The sequence below is a fragment of the Convolutriloba macropyga genome, chromosome 11 (assembly GCF_964194025.1).
Source record: "Convolutriloba macropyga chromosome 11, txConMacr16.3, whole genome shotgun sequence".
In the NCBI taxonomy this organism is placed as follows: domain Eukaryota; kingdom Metazoa; phylum Xenacoelomorpha; order Acoela; family Convolutidae; genus Convolutriloba; species Convolutriloba macropyga.
In genome coordinates, this window is record NC_134478.1 from 803,301 (window position 1) to 816,166 (window position 12,866).

General features: G+C 36.1%; 1 protein-coding gene across 1 annotated transcript in view; it reads right to left on the reverse strand.

The window, feature by feature from the left end:
- The window catches only part of LOC142349703 (uncharacterized), a 43,591-nt gene that overhangs the window by 22,623 nt on the left and 8,102 nt on the right, over positions 1–12,866 (reverse strand). The window contains exons 2-5 of the mRNA XM_075401434.1: positions 12,600–12,711; positions 12,055–12,206; positions 2,081–2,243; positions 1,583–1,620 (exon numbers count right to left, since the gene is read on the reverse strand). Coding sequence (XP_075257549.1) covers positions 1,583–1,620; positions 2,081–2,243; positions 12,055–12,206; positions 12,600–12,711 — 465 coding nt within the window. The remainder of the gene's footprint in view (positions 1–1,582; positions 1,621–2,080; positions 2,244–12,054; positions 12,207–12,599; positions 12,712–12,866) is intronic.

Sequence of the window (12,866 nt, forward strand, 5' to 3'; positions counted from 1 at the left end):
GTATTTGTGTGTGTGTGCGTGCGTGTGCGCTTGTGAGAGCTCAATTCTTAAATACTCCGCTTTCATTCTTTGAAACTCAATTAACGTACCCCAAAGATGCAACATGAATCTTATGGTCTGCTCATTTCTGCGAAATATCTTATAATTATATTCTACCCCCCAGCTGTAATTAGGTCTAAGGATAACATATATTTCCTGCCCTGAAAAGATTTATCAAGTGAAATATTGTAGGGCAACGGTCGTTACAAAGATGTAAGAACGAGTTTCTGAAAGGGAGCGGGTCACCACATTTTCAAATATCAGCAAAACTATAGTTAAAAATGCTGTCTGTCAAGAGGCCGTTAAGCAACGAAACTGCTTTTGAAATTGATATATAGAACTAGATAGAAAATGTCATTGTTCTTGAGGTCAATCATCAAACATTTTTTTTCTAAAAAGCGTGCCCTATAAAAATAAGCTATTACAAGCGCTCTGCTAACCTATTACAAGGGTTTTGCAAGTTAGTTCGAGATTTTATCTCACACATTTTTGGACCAATCATATTTCTCGAACAACTCAGGAATTTTATGAAGAAGTACCTTCTATCATATGATTAACAAAATTCAAAATTATCGGATTTCTGTGTTTCCGGAAACTTTTTTTTGCTGATAATGAGAGGTTTTTGAGATACTATTGTTTAATTAATATATGAACTCGATATAAAAGTTGCTTGCCGAGGCGAAATTGCTTTTGTCGAACAATATCCATAAAAATAGACACAAAGGCGTAATTGCTAGGAAATTGCGCAAAGCTAAAACAAGAGTCTTTATGTATGCTTGATGTTTTGTTGAAATCAACTACAAAGACTTGGACAGACATTGGAGCCTCTTTCTTTCGTTGAGAATCAGTTATTAACGAAAACTTGTCCCCAAAAAAGTAAATTTGTAAAATAACTCAAAAAAATTGTTGATATCAGCAACCAATTGTTATGGTGCAACTTGACAATCATAGGGGGTCAGCGATTTTTAAGCTTCAAGGACCTAGACCCAGGATGCAATCTAGGACCCGAAACAGGTATTGGATAGACCGAATTGTGTTGCAAACAGTGGTGTTCCAGACTGACCGTACCCAAAAATTGACATTGGAAAGACCAGACAGACTCTTGCCATCCTCGGTCAGACAAAACAGACGTTGGCCACCATTAGGCACACTGAAGAGACTTTGTCCAGACAATCAATCAGACCAAACAGACCCTAGTCCAGACCATAGTCCAGACCATTAACCAGACGGAAGAGACCCTAGGCTAGACAGCTTAAATGTGTAGAAGCATCCAAAAAATCATAATTTATTCCTTTAAATTTTTAACCAGAACTGAATATGCGATTTTAAAAGATGAGTAAAACTGTCGAATTAAAGACCGATGCGAAATTCAGAAACTAGTTTGATCGATTTGTCTAATCATCTAGAAGTAGATGATGGTTACCAATAATGGGCTTTTATTTTGGAAAAAACACTCAATGCAAAACACGTTTATACTGGACCGGCTTCGAGCCATTATCATTTGGATACGTCACGTTCGGCCCGCAGAAGTCCTCAATGGTACTTGAAATGGCTGAGGGCACCTGAGGCAGAGGAGGTCTTCTATTACAGTTAGACAGAACATTCAGTCCTAACAAGAACTATTTTCCCCGGTGTTACTTTTACACTCAAACTCTTCTTATTGTGTATATAACTTCTTTCACCTCTGGTTGCGCATAAATCGTGTTTATATATAGGTTGGACAGTTTGCAGGGGACTGGCTTCTCTTTTTGTTGGATAACTCATCGCCCAGACCAAAAACAACAAAAGGTGGGTATTGGCCAGACCAAAGAGATCGAAATGTGGTTATTGGCTAGACGGAACAGACCAAAAAATTCAATTGACCACACGGAAGGCGTGACCGCCTTGTCTGCAACCTATTTTGGTCTCGCTAATACCTGTATTGGGTCGCGAACCTCATCCTGGGTTATCAGCCACAAAATTTTTTTAATATCGTTGCTGTTCCAGGTGAGTTTAAAAGTTATATGCCAACCAGGTTGGGTGTGTATCAAATATGATTTACCCAGTTTTAACACAACTAAAGCTATTAACTTTCACGTGAATGAGGTCTCTGCCCTCTGTTTGATTTCTGAGGTCGAACAATTTGAGGTAGTATTCCACTGGCGCCATTCCATATGCTTGACCAAACATTCTGTACGTTTCCAGCTGGAACTCACAGCATCCACCTAAAAGCCCTTATCCACCATGTACCAGAAGAATTAAAGAAGTCCTTAAGCAGAGTCTTTCCTATTATAGCCAACCGCCACCTAATAGTCATACAATGTGTAGCCCTATAATACCATGAAATGCCATTATCACAGCTACTTTTTTGGGTTCTGGCAAAGAACTTTAATTACATAACTGAATTAAAACTCAAATGCGGTCCAATTAGTCTGAATACCCCAGTCGAAAAATAATGGATAATTTACAAAAATTTATAAATTAGTTTATAAACATTTGCAAAAAAGATGCATCATTTTTATAAATATTTATAACTTTTTTTCGCAATTTTTGCATTATTTTATAAATTATTTATAAATCTTTGGATTATTTTATAAATTATTTGTAAATATTTGGATTAGTTTATAAACTATTTGTAATTTGGATTAGTTTATAAAACATTTATAAAATTTTGGATTAATTTATAAATTCGAACAAAAATTTTTGTCCCGCAAAAAAACAGTCTGCGCTAAACTCAGCTCCAAAAAAATACTGATTGGAAGAAAACTAAAATTATAAAAGAAAGGAAGAATTTCAAGTATAAATTTGAAATGAAAACCAAGAATCAAAGGCACACAATTTCGGGTATCGAGTAACCAGCACACCTAGGCAAAAAAACCCAGATTTTAAAAAAAATGCAAAAAAAGTGCTCCAAATTTATATATCCCGCCCAGTCAAGATGAGTCTAGGCGAGGTTGCCGAAAATAGCCGAAAGTCGGCAAAAGTTGCGACAGTCGGCGAAAATAGCCGACTTTTGCGGAAAGTTGAAAAAGTCGGTAAAAGTTGGCGAATGTCGGCGAGGTTGCCGAAAATTGCCGAAAAACGGCAAAAATTGCCGAAAGTTGGCGAAAATAGCCGAAAGTTGCCGAAAGAAGCAATTTATAAATTTTGCATTGGTATCTACTATTTTGCATTGGTATCTATTATAAACTATCCATTATTTTCAATAATATTTAAAATTTTTCGAATGTCTTCAGATACAAGTGAAATGCAACAGGCCTTTGCGTGAGTTAAAGAAAACTTGTAGAAAATACTGAAAATCTTTCGATGAAACATTTATAATCTATCAATTTATAAATCTTTATAAGTTATCCATTATTTTCAAAAAATTTATGAATATTTATTATTTTTCGACTGGGGTACTTAATCATTTATAAAGGAAAAATAGCAAAGTTAAGAACTTCATGTGAATTTTCGCCATGGATCTTGAGCCACGGCCCAAATTTGAACGTTAAAAAGTCGTAAATAGGACGTGGAAAAATAGGGCTCAATGAGGACATCATTATTACTCTCAATGAACTCCATTTACAAATGTCTGAAAAGTAACTTTAGTGATAAGTTTTTGTGCTGAGCAGAAAATCACTAAAAAGTGGAAACATTGTTTTCCCAAGCCTTTCATTACTTTGCAAAAAACACATTTGCTCGAGTATATATAATCGGCACATCGCTGTTTTATGCATGTATTTTACGCACATTTATTTTGATCGGGAGAGTATGCGAGCGCGAATAAGTCCGACGCGCTGAAATATTGGTATATACTTCAGTATTTTTTTGCATTTTATAGTGTACGACAACTCTAATTGATTCTAATCCTTTGATCTCGTCTCTCCTTTCCGCACGTTAGAAATCGTTGGCTGCCCCTATTTATGAATTTTTTCAGAACAATTTTTATGAAAAATTTATTATTAAATCAGATTATTTTATAACCAACACGTAACAACTTATAAACATAACGTAGCGACTCAGATGACAAAGAAATAGTACAAATTGTTTCAAATTTTAGCGACGTAATTTCGGGGACTAATCACCAGTTTTCGCAGTGCTATTGTTGCTAGAATCCGCTGCCGAGATTAGCGACGAATAAGGGTAACTTTGGTCGGTGATTTTCGCATTGTCGCTCATTTTAGGCCAGTTTGCTAGAATACAAAAAACCAGCGATTGGTCGTCAGTCTTTTCTTCGACAAAATTTCAGTAACAAAATCAGTCTGCGTATAACGCACTGGGGGGCACAAACTGAAAAGATCCAACATTCTTAGAAGTCAAATCCTTAATTCTATAGTCTTAGTGCTATTTAGTTTGTCCAGTATTATCTTAATTTCATTGCCAAATTTAGTCAGCTTTATCCTGACAGGACATTGGGACAGAATTGTCTGTTTATGTCTGAGACCCTTTTTTGGTTTCCTAGTGAGTTGTTCGGCTGCATGATCATTTAGTGATCCAATTCTGCTTTCTCTTATTTTACTGTAAATCGTTTCATTCTCTAATTTTGATCGCTATAAATCAGTTGAAAATCCAAACTTATCAACTGCGCTGCATTTTCCCACCTAGAGTTAGGTATCGCCAATTGCACCGCAATATCCACTCGAGAAAATAATTAAACTTTAATTTAAAACTAAAGTTGTCTTTCGCACAGCGAATTGCGATCAAAATGGCAATATAAGTAATCGCATCGAATTTGTCACACGGTATGGATATTATCATCAGAATATCCATTACCGTATTTTAGTTGGTCTTCAGTTAATCATCCCATTTCAAGGGCAGATGCTTCATTTAGTTCTCCATTCAGTTCCTCATAATTATTTTTAGTTAGTTTTGATGTTCGTTCAGATTCTAGACAGGAAACTGTCTGTTCATGCATGTAAACAAATTTCAAGTACTTCCTTATGTGTGATTATCCTGTGATGAAATGTAAATTCCTGTTTAATCTTAATTTGTCTTTTTTTAGTTTCACTCTTCCAGTTTGCACTATTACTAATCAGTTGTAAAAAAATGTTAGAAATCTGCACTTCAAATAGCTAGTTCAATTCAAGTTGAACCATTTGCATAGCAAATACCATATCTTGTAATCTTATATTTGAGTATTAAATAAAAAAACATCCAATTGCATCGCAATTGACCCGATTCAATTTGGCCTAAAGCTATTTGCTTTTCAATTGGTTTGTCGATAACTAATTGAGTACAACATGGCGCAGTCAGCAGGTGACTTCAAAAAGACTCCTCGACACATCGACTCTGTCTAGGAAAAGTCGACCATCGAGCCTCCACTTTCGTGGGATATTTGGACACAACAATGGAAGTTAGCATTGTTGGCGAAAGAAGGGATCCGACTCAAAACTTTGATTAACGGACCACCATCAACAGTAAGGTACCCGCCAGAACCAACTTATGAAAAGCCTGCGGAAAACCACACACAAGCAACTGAGAGAGACCGAAAAGTCTGCAATCAGCAATTAAAGGAAAATTGGAAAAACCGGTGCGAAAAGAAAGACAAAATTGGTGTTCTATGCGGGGATAAAACCTGGGAAATTTGCGAAAAAAAACTACTCTACCTATGCATTGGAACAAAAGGTCGTCGTATCTTTAACAGTAAATACCCTCACCTTCAGATAGAGAAACAGCCCTTTAAGGACCTTTGGAAAACCTTGGACGACTCATTCACCAAAATCTGTAATATAACTTACGATCGTTTTGTCTTCTTCTCTTCCAAACAACAAAAAGGTGAATCGGTTGAGAGTTTTTATGGACGATTAATAGAGCAAGCAGAAAACTGTAGTTTGGGAGATGAAGAAACTACGCTAATTAGAGACGCATTCAAACTCAATACGCAGGATCATGATACACAGAGGGAACTGTTAAAAGAAACAGAGGGAATTGTTTCACCGTTGAAAGCTCTCGAGGTTGCAATACATATAGAAATGGGGAAATCAACAAAAAATAAAACAAAACTCGAACACTGCTACACAGTCGACTAATGCCATTAACAACTTTCAAGGACGCGAACTACCACCACCACGCGAACTACTACCAACAGTCTCGTGAAAATTTCACTCGCTACCCAACTGTTCCTCAAAACTATCAGTGTACTAGCACTTGCACTAATTGTGGACTACGCTGGAGTCACAATCATCGTCAAATTTGCCCTGCAACTTGAAAAAAGTGTAATAACTGTGGTATCACAGGACATTTCGCAAGAAAATGCAGAAAAATGAAAAAGCAACAGGGCCAGAAAGAACCTCCCCAAACAAATGTGAATCAAATTGGCACTACTATTGGAAAAAGTGACTATGAAGAATACGTCAACTATATCACAAGCTATCAACAACTATATAACCAAGTTTACAATTCTTATTACGATAGTGACTCTGACGACTACGTAGCTGCTATATCTTACAATTCAGCAAATCAACCTGAACCTCTCATTGCACAAATTAAATTAGGAAACGTGCAGGCAATCGCAATGATTGATTCTGGTAGTGTAATCAGCCTCATCACAAAGACCCTAGCAAACAGGTTCCTTAGATTTTCATCATTTGCAAAACTGACCACTACAAAACAGAATAATTCTTTGCAAACTTTTTCAAATGAACCAATCAAAGAACTTGGAAAACTCGTAACTACGGTAACATATAACGATTGGACTATTAAAGAGGCTGGGAAGATGGACATAAACTAATCCTTGGGAGGAACCTTTTCAACAGACTTGGCCTGGCAGTGGTCCAACAACAGTCAAAAAGTGGTAAATTTGATTTAAAAAATATTGATTATTCTACATGTAAAATTAAGGAGACAATTGCGTCGCAATTTCCACATCTAGTGTCAAACATTGGACTTTCAAAGACTCCTGTAGCGCAATCAAAGGTTCACCTAAACTTTACAGCGAAGCACCAAAAAGGTCGACGCGGTCTGATTAATTTACAACCTAGAGTCACAGTTGAATTGGATCAATTACAGAAAGAAGGTCATATTGAAAAGTTATCTAGTTGTTCTGACGAACATTTCATATCGCCAATAGTAAACACAGTGAAAAAAGATCAATCCATAAAGTTAGCACCAGATTCTAAAGCAATTCCCAAAAATAAATATCAAATGCCTAATATTGAAATGCTAATTGATTCAATTTCACAACATCTCACAAACACTCAAGATGGTCAGCAAGCATATTTCTCAACGTTAGATCTCAAATATACCTATAGCCAATTACAATTACACAAAGACACAGCCAAACACTGTAGTTTAAATATTATTTGTGGGGAATCAACTGGTACTTATAGATTCAAAACAAGATTTTACGGTCTCACTGACATGCCAGCAGAATTCCAAAAAGGTATGGATTATACACTTGTAGGTCGTCAAAACACCTACTGTTTCCTTGATGATATATTCATTGTCAGCACAGGATCTGAATCTGATCATTTCAGTTATGTTACTAAATGTCTTAAAAAAATAGATGAAGACAACTTCAGGATTAATCTTCAAAAATGCCACTTCGCAAACACAGAAATTGAATGGCTTGAGGACAATTTTACTCAAACTGGTATATCACCACTTGAAACTAAAACCGCTGCTATATTAACAATACCACCACAACCATTTTTAAAACGTTTAAGATCCTTTCTTGGATCAGTACACTACATTAGCAAATTCATACCACATTTAGCACAACTTTGCCATCCCCTTAGACCACTTCTAAAAAAGACTGTTAATTTCGTCTGGACTGAGGAACACACAAAATATTTCAATAATACAGAAGAAAAAATTGCCGCAAGTACTGAAAATAGCCACTATTACCCTAAACTAGACGTTCGCGTGAAATGTGATGCTTTTCGCTCTGCACTCGAACAAAATACCTCTGACGGATAGAAACCCATAGGCTTCGCGTCGCAATTCCTGAATCCCACAGAAGAACGCTACAGCGTCAACGAATTGGAGTTACTTGGAATAGTTTGGACAATCGACTACTTCAAGTACTATCTGTGCGGGAAGGATTTTTCAGTAAAAACGGATCATCGTGCATTACTACCAATATTAAAAAAAACATAGATCGAACAAATCCTATAACAGCCGTCCTTCTAGATGGATGGACTGTTTACTTCCCTGTAACTTTACAATTGAACATATGCCAGGAGTAAAAATGGGCCTAGTAGATTATTGATCTAGAAACCCTTTTCTAAAGCTAAAAAAGTTTCAGCTTATGACGAACATTTTGTACTAAAAAGCAATTTCTAAAATTCGAGACTCATTTAAACATCTACTTCGAAATAAATTGCACACTGTACAGAACTTCAACAGCATATTACAGTTACATTCACCTTCATATTCTGCAAATCAACAATTTGCGCCGCAAATACCAACTTTAATAAGAAACAGTTCACAAGTTAGGACTAAACCAGTTGCATTACAATGGTCACAGAATATATCTCTAGTACCACTTGCACAGCAATTAACACATAAAAAATAAAATTCTTAATCCTCATTCAGATATGTCAATCGCAACGCGAATGCCCTTTAAAAATTTAAAACAGCAATTTACAATAAGAAAACTATCATGGCATAAATCACATTCCATCAACAAATTTGTTGCAAATAGGCTGCAAAAGTCAGACAATAAGGAATGCGAACAATCTGAACAATTAGGCCCAATAAAGCCCATTTCTGACACCAACTCAAGTAATCACCACAAAATCTTCGATTAAGCGCCAAAGCACACATACCTAAGTATAAATTCAACCAATCAAAAATACCTCGCTCTTTGCCCAAAATAAATTCGGAATTCACTCGTCAAATAGTCATTCGACGAATTCAGTCTCCGAGATGCCACGAATCCGAGCAGAAAAAACAACACCAACAAAGGCTAGAGTCATTTTTTCGGACAATTCCCCTTCAAATACGACACCCGCTACTAACAGGTTGTCAAACACAGAGACGACCCCATATACTAGTGCTGTGGTAACAGTAGAAGACATGAGATACACGGACACCCTCAACAAAATCTTCAGCAAAAAGTTGTTGGCAATTCTCACTGGAAAAGATGCCATATTGAAGGAGGTCCGTGACTGTGTTCTCCGCAATGATGAGGTTAGATTGCAAGAGATCAGGCCGTACATCTACTCCTACTGGCGGGACCTAAGCGTGAAACATGTTTGTCTATGTATGGACGAACGGATTGCAATCCCCAAGGCAATTAAAGACGCTGTACTAGAAGACATTCACTCTACAAATCCTGGAAGTTTTGCAATGCGGTCTCTAGCACAGAACATTTGACGGCCATATATCCACCGAGATATATTAGCAAAAGCAAGCGAGTGCAGAGCCTGGACAGAAATTGGTATGAAATTAAAACCAGTGATTTTGCACAGCAAATGTTACCTTCACCAAAATGTATTGAACCGAATGACGAAATCCAAATAGACTTTGGCGGACCTATTATTAAAGAAAAGGGCATAGAACAGTATTTCATTACAAGCGTACATCGCTAATCAAAATACCCTACAGTAGAAATAGCAAATAATGCTTCTAGCACAAATGTTATCAAATTTCTTAATAATTAAATGTATAATCACGGAGTACCTAGAACAATTAGGCTAGATCAAGGTAGATGCCTTACAGGAACAAAATTTGAATTATTTTGTTCCGAAAATGTTATCACACCAATATATGCACCTGCAAATGATCAAAGAGCAATACGACTAGTAGAACGTCTTATTGAAACTATCAAACGTCAATTATCATGTATGAAAGGACACTTAAATAAAAATTTAATCTCGACCAATAAATACATGCAATTACACTACGATTAAGAAGATCTAAATTGAAATCACACCCTTTGAAGCACACTTTGGCAGACACTGTAACACATCAATTTCAAATATCACTACAAACTCAAACAATAAATATATAAATTATAAAAACATATTTAAACATTACTTAGATGAAGATACAATTCCGGGCAGGTCATAATTCACAAATGCACAATGGGCGGATACAGTCATGTGTTCGGATGTGGAAATAGAGATAGTGATTTGTGCAGCAAATAATCGTTCCCACGAAGAACAAGAAAAGATGAAAGATTGTGAATCGCGCCTCATGTGCGAGATTAGCGACGATTAAGGGTAACTTTGGTCGGTGATTTTCGCATTGTCGCTGATTTTAGGCCCGTTTGCTAGAATACGAAAAACCAGCGAACTGTTCGTTAGTCTTTCCTTCGACAAAAGTTCAGTAACAAAATCAGTCTGCGTATAACGCACTGGGGGGCACAAACTGAAAAGATACAACATTTTTAGAAGTCAAATCCTTAATTCTATAGTCTTAGTGCTATTTAGTTTGTCCAGTATTGTGTTAATTTCATTGCCAAATTTAGTCAGCTTTATCCTGACAGGACATTGGGACGGAATTGTCTGTTTATGTCTGAGACCCTTTTTTGGTTTCCTAGTGAGTTGCTCGGCTGCATGATCATTTAATGATCCAATTCTGCTTTCTCTTATTTTACTGTAAATCGTTTCATTCTCTAATTTTGATCGCTATAAATCAGTTGAAAATCCAAACTTATCAACTGCGCTGCATTTTCCCACCTAGAGTTAGGTATCGCCAATTGCACCGCAATATCCACTCGAGAAAATAACTAAACTTTCATTCAAAACTAAAGTTGTCATTCGCACAGCGAATTCCGATCAAAATGGCAATATAAGTAATCGCATCGAATCTGTCACACGGTATGGATATTATCATCAGAATATCCATTACCGTATTTTAGTTGATCTTCAGTTAATCATCCCATTTCAAGGGCAGATGCTTCATTTAGTTCTCCATTCAGTTCCTCATAATTATTTTTAGTTAGTTTTGATGTCTGTTCAGATTCTAGACAAGAAACTGTCTGTTCATGCATGTAAACAAATTTCAAGTACTTACTTATGTGTGATTAACCTGTGATGTAATGTAACTTCCTGTTTAATCTTAATTTGTCTTATTTTAGTTTCACTCTTCCAATTTGCACTGCTGCTAATCAGTTGTAATTAAATGTTAGAAATCTGCTCTTCAAATAGCTAGTTCAATTCAAGTTGAACCATTCGCATCGCGAATGCCATATCTCGTAATCTGATATTTGAGTATTAGATAATAAACATCCAATTGCATCGCAATTGACCCAATTCAAATTGCCCTAAAGCTATTTGCTATTCAATTGGTTTGTCGATAACTATTTTAGTACAACAGCATCATTTTAAAGCTTATAATTTTTCAAGCTGGTATAATCTAACGCCAGATAATTTTCTATCAAATTGTAGTAGTTCGTCCGTGTGCTCAAATTACCTAGATTTGCCGCCATTAGAAGAATGTCAGCATTTTGCTTGTCGGCTGAAAAAATACATACTACGTCCAACTGAATAGGCTTGAATGATGTTTGGCTAACTTTGTGTTTCATTAGAAAATGTTAAATAAAGCCTGAATACGGAATTTGAAGATATGATTATGGTTAAAAGTTCATTCTCCTTAAATTTTCGTGTTCGTTTATTGCGTATACTGCGTCCTTAACTGTCAAAATGACATCGGTTATTTCTGAAATCAGCCTCTATTCTGTCTCTTTAACAACCAACGGATAAATACATGCTAGAGAAACCTTTACATGCTATCGTTCAAAATGAAATATTATTAGACAGAAAATGCTAGCCATGTCTCGCAGAAAGATGCTTGCAGATTCTCCGGAAAATTTTTTCGCAAAACTGCCGTTTCAATAAATATCTGACTTAAAGATCGACAATATAAAGATCTGTAGGAAAAAATTTCAGAAAAAAAATTAATCGCGCATGAATCCGGCATATAAATGGCTTCCGTGTAGGAAGCACACAGAGAAATGTTTAGTTTTTAGGGATCGGGAGGATTTTTTTGCAAAACCAGATATCGTCTTTTAAGATTTCACCAGATTTCTAGCAGAGTAATAGACTCTTTTTGACTGGTGAAATCAGTTCCAAGTATGATTGGATCTGATCTAAATAGTTATCCTACCGTTACGAATATCATCAGGTTGAAAGGAGAAAAAATTGATATCTCGGTAGGAATTGCGAATAAGTCTCATAAATCTGCTCAAATCGTTCCCCTGTGGCGTCCGTGCTGTGTTATTTTGCACTGTTGTGTAGCCCTGCATGCAGAAGTATCGACTGAAATAAATAAAGAAGTAAAATTAATTGGCAAATAACCAAAAGCACGTCAGCGACATAGCAGACACCTTTATCAGAACTGAACCAAATCACGTTTGATTAATTTTAGTTGGATTTAAGAGGCCTAACCATTTTACCCAACAGTAAAACATGAAATAAATCAATTCAAAACGTATTTCAAATATTTTGATTTTCGCTACTTTCGAGCACATAATACGATTTAAGCAAATAGTTCCGAAACAAATTAGAAAAATTAAAAAAAAACACTTATAGGACCTATGTGAACCAAAAAAATCTAAAATTAGGGACAGAATTTATTAAATTATGCACTGACCGGAAATATGAAGAATCCGAGTCGGGATCGAAAATTGAGTGGCTGAAATTTAACTAAACCTGAAATCATTGCATCGTCTTCCGATCAGCTCGAAGTAACTGGGTAGAACAAAAGTGAGGTACCCAATCCTGTTTGGCATCAGATTGTATGATCCCAAAACAACCAGAGCACCTGTAGCACTCAACTATATTAATATCAAGTTTTGGTGAACTCAGAGTTCTGTTTGTGTAATTTTTAACAAAAGAATTTATCAACTGCAACACTAAATTTCTCTGAATCAGTCTTTCGACGACATAAGTGAGTGGTGTACATCCGAAAGTTTTGTA